This window comes from Coregonus lavaretus (genome assembly GCF_964263955.1).
Source record: "Coregonus lavaretus genome assembly, contig: HAP1_SCAFFOLD_3136, whole genome shotgun sequence".
Taxonomy (NCBI): domain Eukaryota; kingdom Metazoa; phylum Chordata; class Actinopteri; order Salmoniformes; family Salmonidae; genus Coregonus; species Coregonus lavaretus.
The window spans coordinates 55,512-68,151 of NW_028167118.1; the positions used below are offsets into that span (position 1 = coordinate 55,512).

The following is a 12,640-nucleotide window of genomic DNA, read 5'->3' on the forward strand; positions in this document are numbered from 1 at the left end:
ACAAATATCACTAGGTTTATACGTTTCATTCATATACTCAGACAATAATGTATTGTAACACTCACGGAGCACAGGAAAAAGGAGAGAAGGTCTAGGTGGAATATGGTCGCCAACGCCTAAAAATGTGGACGCCAACGCCTAAAAATAATTCCTATTTCTCATACTTACTTAATTAAAACCACCATCCCCACTCCCGTCCTCCAAAGGCACGCCGACAAGCACATCATAAGGGGATCCCCTGAATGACACAAACAGGAAGGTTTTTATACACAAGGCCACACCCTTAATTAACAATCACATACACCTGGCACAGGCAGACCAACACGGATGTGTTCAAAATAGGTTGACGGTTCTCCCCCGTTACAGATATTCAAATAGGTTTCATAAGTAGTACTTTCTGGGGATCTGTATTCAAACAGTTGCAGTCGCCTCCAAAGTAACAATTTCTTCCCCCCAAAAAAATAGTTACTTTCCACAAAGCATAGTTAAAACTATCGTTATCCCAGGGCTGGTTAACTGTAATGTATTTTTTGTTATGTGTCGGACCCCAGTAAGACTAGCTGTTGCCATTGGCGTCGGCTAATTGGGATCCTTATCAAATCAAAATCAATATGACCTTTTGTCTATATTCCCGGTTCTATGCAAGGGACAAAAACAATGTGTTCCAATAAACATGGGTCTGATCTGTTATTGGTCCTTATTTATTAATTCATGCAACAGTGGATCACCTCACTAAGGGAACATAGACATGGTCCCACAACCACAAACAGCCAGAGGTTTACTAAACAGACACCCACAGCCTTCCACCCTGCCTACCAAACCACAACCTCTCCTGGCATGTTTCAAGGGTAATCACTTCAAGAATCAATAGGTACATATCAATAATTTATAAGTACAAAAATGGATGTAGCAACTGCAGATTTCCCCTTCATCAGCTTTTCATGACATCACTCTGTATTCAGCTTCAAAGGGGCAGGATGGTGTTCTATTCAACCAGTAAGTCACAAAGTACGGCAGAGAGAAAGACCATGTTCTCCATTCATTCATTGTCCTCATCCTTTACCGTTTACTGGTTGGGTTATTTTTAACCCATTTGTTTTTAGTGAGAGTTCTGTAAACTTACGACTACCTTTATTTATTTATTTTATTTTATTTATTTCATTATGTTATCATGGAGTCAAACTGAGACCAAGGTCTCTTTTACAGATGAGCCCTAAATTACAGAAATCAAAAAATATAAATACAAAATTCAAGCAGAAAGAAAAACACTGTCATAAAAAACCAACACATTCATCAGTAATAAAGTCCTCAATCAGCTTTCTGAATTGACCTAGAGGCACAAAACCATTAGAATTAAGAACATTTTGAAGATTGTTCCACAAATACGGATTGCTACACAAATATCTACATGTGGCCGCTATAGTGACCCATAGTTGGATGACTGGTTGGGTTATTTTTAACCCATTTGTTTATTGTGAGTACTGTAAACTTCCAACTACCTACACATGGTATTGTAGGTGCTATAGAGGCAAATGGTTGGGTTACTGGTTGGGTTATTTTAAACCCATTTGTTTATTGTGAGTACTGTAAACTTCCGACAGGGATGCTTTCTTTATGGGGGCTCGCGGTCAAAATGACCTAGCTGTACAGGTGAAGATTGCCACAGATCCAACTCCTTCTCCCCAACCCCTCCCATCCTCAGCCCCCTCTCCACTCATCTGACTCATTCCTCCTGTGCACCTCCCCTTGGCCAGGTAAACCATATAAATATTCAAACCTCAGTTAGCTACCCAGGGAGCTCTTGGTTGCCTCGAAACGTGGAGAAAGAGGGAGAGAGACAGGTGTAGACGTGCAACAGGTGGAGTCTCTCAGGATAAGGAGGAAATAAATGATCTTTACAAAACCACTGGGATTGAGACAGCGGTGCAAGGATGGGGCTTGTAGTAAGTCTGCATTGCAATTTTAATTATCAGGATTTGGATTGACTTATTTTGTTTTCTTTCAACTTAACTAAAAACATGTTTTTTTTTGCAGTTCATACATGCAAAAAACGTTTAGCTCTATATTTTATGTTAATAGCTGCTTCTTAAGGGGATTTTATACATTTCTAAATTGAATTTCTACACCTGATTAGCAAAGAGGCACATTGATAGTTTACACCTCCTCTTCATTAACGTACCTTTTGACATACAGAAGGGGAAAGATGATTATAAACAGGCGGCAACGTCAGAGGACGATGGAAAGAAGAAGAGTGAAAAGCAGGTGAAGAAAGCCAAGGAGAAGACGGACATGGACGACCTGAAAAAGGAAGTTGACCTGGTGAGGAAAAACCGATTATTTATTCATTTATTCAATCTATTCATCTAATTTAGTTGACATGGACAATGCACGTTAATCCATATGCAATGTGTTTAAAATAGATACAGTGACATAGCTTCAAAAATGTCTGTATTTTCAATAAGAAAAGACAAAGGTGCACAGTAAACAAAAAAAGTTTTTTTCCCACATTAAAAAAGACTACGGTTTACTATAGAATACTACAGTACTAACTATATAATTCTATAGTAACCTGTAGAATACTATACTATACACTGTAGTATCCCTCAATCATGTGTAGTACTTACTATAGAATGTTGTAGTATACTTACTGTAGAATGCTATAGTAAATATGACAGTATTATTGGTTAAAGAAACACTGTAGTAAATACTACAGTAATGTCAGCAAAAACACTACAGTCTGCAAAAACACTACACTTTTTAAACTATATTAACTACTACAGTATTTTATTTGCATATACCCTGCCCATTCCATTCCCCCATATTTCAATGTGTGCCACCCATATGTAAGAAATTATCCGTTCAGACCCCTATCCTACCTACCTACAGGTTATGGAAAATGTTCTCTTTTAGTATTTCTTCAGTAGGTTTCCTGAAGGAGAAAGCCTCCCCTTCTATGTCAAAGATAATAAACCAAAATACTATAGTAAATAATACAGCAATGCAGTAATGTTATACGGTAATTTGGGCGGGGAAATAATTGCTGTATTTTGAATGGTACTGTAATTCCATCCCACAGAATACAGTACCATAACGTTTTTTTGGAGCCCCAAAAACCTTTTGACCACTAGTGGGTGCATGGTATTGTTGCTTCTGGCTCATGACCATATTTTGAGGCTTGCCTTGTAAGAGGCTATATTTGTTGCACCCGTTAGTGAGAATGTTGTACCAATTTAACTGGTCTGTGGTAGTAGTGCCCCATCAATTTCAAATGGATAGGGAACATAGAGTGGCAGTAAGTCTTCAACCTTTAACGGTTGAGCGTTTTGCCATGTCTTTTTGGTCTGTTTTGCCCTGTTGTTGCTGACAGTTTGGAAGCCTTTGTTAAGGCCTCTAGAAGTGCAAATGATATAAAACACCAAATATTCATTCATATGCTGTAATGTGTAAGCACTACCTAGCAGCTAACCTGCTTGTACCAATCCCATGTCATTAGAGTAAAACATTGTGAAATACAAACCCATTCTCCCCTCAATTAATTTCATTCATCCATTCATTCACTCCAATTACAGTCAGTAGTATTAACTTTTTTTTAACACATTTTTAACTTTAACTGTATATATAACTGTAAAACAACACATTTCATCAAACCTATCCAGTGTATGTGAAAATAAAACTTTATTTTTATTTTTATATTAACAGTATAATACAGTAAAATCTACGATAATTTACTGTCATTACACAGTACTTGCTCTGATACTTTATTTACATAACAGTAGGCAATATGACATTCAGTAACTTACTCACCACTAGCTGCCTGTAAATTACTGTCAAATGCATGGCAACCCCTTTACAGCGTAAGCCTATTAGTCTCTGTGGACAAGAAAAGGTGCAGCATACAACCTATCAAGCGTGTATAAAGCTCTTTGGTTTCTAGATTTGCATTTGGCCACTCATTTGCATTTTCATTTACATACTATTACTCTGCAGTGAGTCTTGGTGGGCAGTTCTAAAACCCCAATAGCCTACGTTTAAACTTTAAAGAAACATTAGCCTATCTTTGGAAACTGCTTTCTTGCCTGTAGCGGAATAGAAAACGGATATGTGCACTGTGCAGTACTTTTTCAGGGCAGGAATGTAAAATTCAGTAATGGATTCAGTCATGATTCAGAGCGATTCCATCCATCATACAGAAACGAATGACTCTTCTATGGTTTAGATTTAAATCTGTGCTGCATGACCTTGTCATACCTAGAATCAGTTCAAATTATTGGAGGAATGTGTTTCATAACTATATGTTCTGTTTACTTCTGCCAAGGGGGAAAGATTAGAGAACTACCTAGTTCAACAAGCTCTCTCTCTCTCTCTTCTCTCTCTCTCTCTCTCTCTCTCTCTCTCTCTCTCTCTCTCTCTCTCTCTCTCTCTCTCTCTCTCTCTCTCTCTCTCTCTGATTTAGGATGACCACAAGTTGACCTTTGATGAACTTAACAGGAAATACGGCACAGACTTAGCCAGGGTGAGTGAATATGTATGTGTGTGCATGTGTGCCTCCGTTTGTAACATTGAGAACCACTTGGATCAGTTGCTCCTAAGGATTACAGCTGACTGAAATTGGAAGAGTACTGAGGTCGTGGAGGTTACGGCACAAGGTCATAGCATAGGTAGAACTTCATCTGCTTTCAGTGTCATGATGAAATCACTATCTACCACTGAATCTTTTCATATGAAACGTATCTATATCTTCCTAACGTTTACACAGAGTTTGGAGTCAAATATATATTTTCCGATTGTGTGACATCCCTTCACTTACGCTGTGTTGCTCTTCTATCTGTCTGTCCTCTTTTCCATTTCCCCTCTCTCTTTCTCTCTCATCCCTCCTCCACCCAGGGTCTATCCTCGGTTCGGGCTAAGGATATCCTTCTTCGCGACGGCCCCAACACCCTGACTCCTCCCCGCACTACCCCTGAGTGGGTGAAGTTCTGCAAGCAGCTCTTTGGCGGGTTCTGCATGCTGCTGTGGATCGGAGCTGTGCTCTGCTTCATGGCACACATTATCCAGGTCACCTCAGAGGAAGAGCCGACCAATGCTAATGTGAGAATCATATAATCATAGAATTCAGAGATAATTTGAGACTTGACAAAAAAACACAAAGCCTCCAGTGATGGAAAGGGTTTTTCTACGTAACGATAACGCAATATTCTCATAATCTTTCTGCCTAACAGTTGTACCTGGGTCTTGTGCTCGCTGTTGTCGTCATTATCACTGGTTGTTTCTCATACTACCAAGAGGCCAAGAGCTCAAAGATCATGGACTCCTTCAAGAACCTGGTCCCACAGGTTAGACTGCATTTTCAAACACCTCTGAGAAGAACTTGATCATATAGTTACCTCTACAGATGTTAATCCTGTCATCTGCCTTGTAGCAAGCCCTGGTTGTCCGTGATGGTGAGAGGAAGAACATCAACACTGAAGAAGTGGTGGTTGGCGATATAGTGGAGGTGAAAGGAGGAGACAGGATCCCAGCTGATTTGCGTATCATCTCTGCCAGCGGCTGCAAGGTGGATACATAAAAATACATGAAGTCGTGTCACACACGTAAATGTCATTCATTCATTGTTGTATTGATGCAATTCTCTTTTCCCACTCAGGTGGACAACTCCTCCCTCACTGGTGAATCTGAGCCCCAAACTCGTAGTCCCGATTTTAGCAATGACAACCCCCTGGAAACCAGGAATATCGCCTTCTTCTCTACCAACTGTGTTGAAGGTAAATACCTTCTGTAACTAGCTGTAATTATTGAAAAGTTATTACTTAAAATTACTTAAAATGTATCAATTCGCTATTTTAGGATGGGATTCAGACCAGAGTTCCATGCGCATAAATGGAACTTTATTCTTTTTTTATGCACTCTCCTCGCTATTTGTATTCTAAAGCATGGGGAAACGCCAGAAATTGAGGTGTGTCTGACCTTGATTTTGTCCAGTAATAATTTCACCACCGTTACCGTCGAGGAATTCATGAATAAGGTCGAGCAAACTTGCCGGTTCTAAGTGGGAAAAGCATCTACTTTATTTTCCCCCAATAGAAGTAACAGCATTCTCCATACACTGTCATTTATAAATTGATAAGAGCTAATTGATAAGAGCTAGGTAAATGAGTGAAGTATGAAATATGTGCGGTTATGCAGAATTTTTATTGTATGGCCTCATAACTTGCAGGGATCAAATTTGGAGACACGCCAAATGAGATGACAAGGTAAAGAGTTGCGCCAAATGTAGCCATTGTGCTCTCTAGAACGTTTTAATCATATGCCCCAACGTTTCCTTTTTCCTTACTAGCCACTATATTTAACTGCCAATTTAGTGTTCGTTCCCTTCCTTACATTCGTATGATTCCATTACATCGTTTGATTTAGCCTAGCTTTATCTCGTTCCTCTGTAAACGCTGTCACGTCTTTGTGGCTGTGGCTGAGGGTCAAGTAATAGTGAATGCTATTTAATGAAGGCCAAATACAAATTGTAGTAAAAATAAATCGGGGGCATATAGGCTTGTTAAATCATTATGGAGCTCAAACCGATACTTTGATCTTGACGCACGGCGCAACACTTTGCACAGTTCCATGATTAGTGCGGGAAATTAGAGTACGTTTATTATATCATACTATTGTATACTATTCTCCATACTATAATTATAAAACTATTGTAGGCTAGACTACTTTCTACCTCACCACTGATTAACTGAATGTGGCAACTTTCAAAATTAATCAAAACACCTTTTTTTTTTGTACATAAAGGCTTTATTTTTTACATGAAGTAGGATTCATGATTTTCCCTAAACATAAATAATGTGTAAAATCAGTGTTTTAAAATTGACCCTTGAGTTCTGAAACAGAGACAAATATGCATATGTTTTCATGGCTATCTTTCTATATTCTGAACACATTCTCTACATTCAAGTCTTGTGGCGATCAAATTCTAATTATAGGTGCACAGTATTTAAAGAGATTGCTTTAGATAAATGAACAGAAAAACGAGTGAACAAAACCTCCCTGATTAAAATGGTAGGCCACCAAGTGGGTGTGTTTTCTGAGGTTGAATTAAATGTATTAAATGCACGCAAGGGAACCTTGCCCGAAAACCTTGTTAAGCACCTCCATAAGGTAAGTCTGAATACCAACTACTGAGAAGTGTGTAGGAAAGGCAGGCATATTAAACGTGTTCATTTGTCTGATTCGGCCTCTTTGTGATTCTAAACCAGGAATCATCAAATCATCAATTATTTTCTTGAGCAGATGGTCTGGGGGCCGGAACATAATTGGCTGCAAGAAGCCCAAACATATAATATTTGACTAAAACATCAACATTTCAAACCTTGCTTACATTTGTATATGATCACGTGTCTCTTTATTATGTGTGGGAATAGTTGTGAACACATTTCCCAAATTTAAATCACTTGGAGCTGATTTCCTGAAGGTTTTTACATTTTTAAAGTCCAACAATGAAAACTTTTGACTGGTACTGTATATATATACATATTATTATTATTTATTTATTTTATTTATATATATATTTATATATATATATATATATATATATATATATATATATATATATATATATATATACACTACCAGTCAAAAGTTTGGACACAACTACTCATTCAAGGTTTTTCTTTATTTTTACTGTTTTTGACAGAGTAGAATAACACATATGGAATCATGTAGTAACCAAAAAAGTGTTAAACAACTCAAGATATATTTTATATTTGAGATTTTTCAAATAGCCACCCTTTGCCTTGATGACAGCTTTGCACACTCTTGGCATTCTCTCAACCAGCTTCATGAGGTAGTCACCTGGAATGCATTTCAATTAACAGGTGTGCCTTCTTAAAAGTTAATTTGTGGAATTTCTTTCCTTCTTAATGCGTCAGTCAATAAGGAACATTTCAAGAACTTAGAAAGTTTCTTCAAGTGCAGTCGCAAAAACCATCAAGCACTATGATGAAACTGGCTCTCTAGAGGACCGCCACAGGAATGGAAGACCCAGAGTTACCTCTGCTGCAGAGGATAAGTTCTTTAGAGTTACCATGCTCAGAAATTGCAGGCCAAATAAATACTTCACAGAGTTCAAGTAACAGACACATCTCAACATCAACTGTTCAGAGGTGACTATGTGAATCAGGCCTTCATGGTCGAATTGCTGCAAAGAAACCACTACTAAAGGACACCTATAAGAAGAAGAGACTTGCTTGAGCCAAGAAACACGAGCAATGGACATTAGACCGGTGGAAATTTGTCCTTTGGTCTGGAGTCCAAATTTGAGATTTTTGGTGCCAACTGCTGTGGCTTTGTGAGACGCGGTGTGGGTGAATGGATGATCTCCGCATGTGTGGTTACAACCGTGAAGCATGGAGGAGGAGGTGTGATGGTGTGGAGGTGCTTTGCTGGTGACAATATCAGTGATTTATTTAGAATTCAAGGCACACTCAAACAGCATGGCTACCACAGCATTCTGCAGCGATACGCCATCCCATCTGGTTTGCTCTTAGTGGGACTATCATTTGTTTTTCAACAGGACAATGACCCAACACACCTCCAGGCTGTGTAAGGGCTATTTGACCAAGAAGGAGAGTGATGGAGTGCTGCACCAGATGACCTGGCCTCCACAGTGTTTTACACTTTTTTGGTTACTACATGATTCCATATGTGTTATATCTTAGATTTGATGTATTCACTATTATTCTACAATGTAGAAAATAGTAAAAATTAAGAAAAACCCTGGAGAGGGTAGGTGTGTCCAAACTTTTGACTGGTACTGTATATATATTTTGTGCTCAGAAAACATGGGGAGGCCAAATAAAACCTCCCGCATTCCAAATTCGGCCAGCGGGTCGCCAGTTGGGGAACCCTGTTCCAAACCATATTCTCCATGTTTGGTCCTTTCAGGAACTGCCAGAGGTATCGTCATCAACACTGGTGACCACACTATCATGGGTCGTATCGCCGCCTTGGCCATGAGTCTGGAAAGTGGGCAGACGCCTCTCGGGATTGAAATTGATCACTTCATCGAAATCATCACCGGTGTGTCCGTCTTCTTCGGCGTGACTTTCTTAATCCTCTCTGTTATTCTGGGCTATGGTTGGCTGCCATCCATCATCTTCCTCATTGGAATCATCGTTGCTAATGTGCCAGAGGGTCTCCTGGCTACTGTAACTGTGAGTGCTGATGAAAAGTAATGTTTAACAAAATCTTAATGAAAAATAACAACAAAACATATTTTGTCTCATTTTTTATTCTTTAACCCTCTGCTATGGATTTCCATCTTAGGTGTGTCTAACTCTGACTGCCAAGCGTATGGCCAAGAAGAACTGCCTGGTGAAGAATCTCGAAGCTGTGGAGACCCTGGGGTCCACCTCCACAATCTGCTCTGACAAGACTGGCACCCTAACCCAGAACAGAATGACCGTGGCTCACATGTGGTTCGACAACCAGATCCATGACGCTGACACCACAGAGAACCAGAGCGGTACCTCTTTCGACAAAAGCTCCTCCACCTGGGCTGCACTGGCTAGAGTCGCTGGCCTGTGCAACCGCGCCGTCTTCCTGGCAGAACAGAGCAACGTACCTATCCTCAAAAGAGATGTATGTGGTGACGCCTCAGAGACTGCCCTGCTGAAGTGTATCGAGCTGTGCTGTGGGTCTGTCAAAGACATGAGAGAAAAGCACCGCAAAGTCGTTGAGATCCCCTTCAACTCCACCAACAAATACCAGGTAACCACACGTTCTCTTTATACATAGTATCTGGTCAATCAAATCAAATCAAGCTTTATTTACACAGCACATTTCAGACATGGAATGCAATGCGCTTCACAGGAAAAAACAATGGACAAAAACAATTGAAGTAAAAACTGAAATATTTACAACAAACATAAGAGGATAAAAAAACAAAATATAACAATAAAAACTGACAAACTGAAGAAGTAAAATGTGTGGGTTAACAACGGGTTAAACTGTGATCTAAAAGGTGGTGTCATGGATTTAAAATCATGGATGGCTTTTCTCAATCAGCTTGTAACTGCCACTGGGTATCTACATCCAATACGCTGCCGGAACTTTACTTTACCAGGCTTACTGGTAACCTGCTGAGTTATTTTATTTTAAATAAAGTAAACCCTCTTCATGGTGTCATCTCATCAAAAAACAATACATTTCTTCCCTTAGCTCTCCGTTCATGAGAACAACACGGCCGGCGAGTCCAAGCATCTGCTGGTGATGAAGGGAGCCCCTGAGAGGATCCTGGACAGCTGCTCCACCATCTTGCTCCAAGGCAAAGAACATCTTCTGGATGACGAGATAAAAGCATCATTTCAGAATGCCTACGAAGCTCTAGGAGGGCTGGGAGAGAGAGTGCTGGGTAAGAGGGCACACACCAATATGGAAACATATTCATTCAAAGGTTTGGGAGCTAATGTACAGTCTTGAACATGCAGGATTTGTTCTAGCGTGTTTCTGACTCTGTGTCCTTTTCAGGTTTCTGCCATTTCCAGCTCCCTGATGACCAGTTTGCCGAAGGCTTTGACTTTGACTGTGAAGAGATGAACTTCCCCACTGAGAATCTGTGCTTCGTTGGCCTCATGTCCATGATTGACCCTCCTCGTGCTGCCGTGCCTGACGCTGTGAGCAAGTGCAGGTGTGCTGGAATCAAGGTATGGCAATATCATATTAAACTCAACACTCTTAGGCCATCACACATAACAGCCACTTTGATCAGACCACTCAACTTCCCTTCCTACGCTTAGGTTATCATGGTTACTGGGGATCATCCCATCACTGCGAAGGCCATTGCCAAGGGTGTGGGCATCATCTCTGAGGGCAACGAGACTGTTGAGGAAATTGCTGCTCGTCTGAAAATCCCAGTTTCTGAGGTCAACCCAAGGTATGTTGCAGTTTGTTTGGGATAATTTCGGTGTATGTCATCATACTTTCTACACTTAAAGCTGAGTGACAGAAACCTATATTTTGTAGTTTTGGGAAAAATACAAGCCAGTTATATTTAGCTTATATTTTAACTTTCCATCTTTGTGCCATGCAGAGATGCCAAGGCCTGTGTTGTCCATGGTGGACAGCTGAAGGACATGACCACCGAAGAGTTGGATGACATCCTGAAGCATCACACTGAGATTGTGTTTGCCAGAACTTCTCCTCAGCAGAAGCTGATTATTGTGGAGGGTTGCCAGCGTCAGGTACTATTTAGTTAATGAATCCATGCTTATGTGTCAGTCGGGATCATTGCATCTTTCGTTGCTAAGACCTTTAAACACCTCTCTTACTTATATACAGGGTGCCATTGTGGCTGTGACAGGTGATGGTGTGAACGATTCTCCTGCTCTGAGGAAGGCTGACATCGGTGTTGCTATGGGTATCGCTGGATCTGACGTCTCTAAGCAGGCTGCAGACATGATCCTCCTGGATGACAACTTTGCCTCCATCGTGACTGGTGTTGAAGAGGGTATGAGGAGCTCTGCCGATGACTATCAATCTGCTGTGTCTTTCCATCCTTCTGTCATCACCCTGACTATCCCTTCCACCCTCTATTTCCCCTCAGGTCGTCTGATCTTTGACAACTTGAAGAAGTCCATCACCTACACCCTGTCCAGTAAAATTCCAGAGATGACCCCCTTCCTCTTCTTGCTCCTCGCCAACATTCCGCTGGCCCTAGGGACCGTCACCATCCTCTGCATCGACCTGGGAACTGACATGGTGGGTCTTTCAGATGTGGATACTCCTCCTTTGTGAACAATCTGATCATGTGTTCTGGTGCATCACCACAAACAATGTCCGTGATCATTTCAGAGGTTGTTCGGAAGGTATTTTCACTAACATCGAAGTTAGCAACGATGTGTTTCTAATTTGGGTGATCTTTCCCATCGTTACCTTCAAGATCCCCGCTATCTCCCTGGCCTATGAACAAGCTGAGAACGACATCATGAAGAGACAGCCACGGAACCCCAAAACCGACCGACTGGTGAACGAGAGACTCATTAGTGTGGCCTATGGTCAATTTGGTAAGGCGTTAATTTGACCCTGCTTCTGTTTTGCCTGCCCTTTTAACGGGTCTTTTTGAGTTGTATGTTGACCAGTCTGTTTCATAGCACATTTACAATCTGATCGATGTCTCTTCACTGACAAAATACTCTGTCACACTTTATTAGGATAGTCCATCTGTATTATCAACAAAACATCATGCTAACAACAGACTATCTGTTGATAAGCAACTGCTTGCTACGGTTAGGGTAAGGGTAAGGAAAAGTTAGGGTTAGCGCTAGGGTTAGTAGATAGTTAGTTGAAATGTTACTGATGTTAGTCTGTAGATAGTCCCATCTGTAGATGCTCTACAGACTATCTAAATGAAGTGTTACCTAATACTCTCCTCCTTCTTCCTCTTCACAGGAGTGATGTTGGCCGCAGCCGGCTTCTTCACATACTTTGTAATCATGGCTGAGAACGGGTTCTATCCCATGGATCTGCTAGGTATCCGTTTGGACTGGGAAAACCAGTTTATCAACGACTTGGAGGACAGCTACGGCCAGCAGTGGGTGAGTACACAAATGCCGCTCTGCCTTTTGCTGACGCCTTACTAACGGAT

At 40.7% G+C, this 12,640-nt stretch overlaps 1 protein-coding gene across 1 annotated transcript; it reads left to right on the top strand.

Annotated features, from left to right (window-relative positions):
* Positions 1-963: 963 nt before the first annotated feature.
* LOC311113856 (sodium/potassium-transporting ATPase subunit alpha-1-like) lies at positions 964-12,590 on the top strand (the record flags this gene model as incomplete). The annotated part of the gene is made up of 17 exons (XM_084189146.1): positions 964-1,008; positions 2,194-2,319; positions 4,454-4,513; positions 4,885-5,088; positions 5,220-5,333; positions 5,420-5,554; positions 5,645-5,762; positions 8,941-9,209; positions 9,322-9,765; positions 10,216-10,408; positions 10,525-10,700; positions 10,794-10,930; positions 11,087-11,237; positions 11,335-11,503; positions 11,600-11,754; positions 11,936-12,059; positions 12,445-12,590. Coding segments are annotated over exons 2-17 (2,625 nt in total), but the record flags the coding sequence as incomplete, so codon positions are not given.
* Between the last annotated feature and the right edge of the window lie 50 nt (positions 12,591-12,640).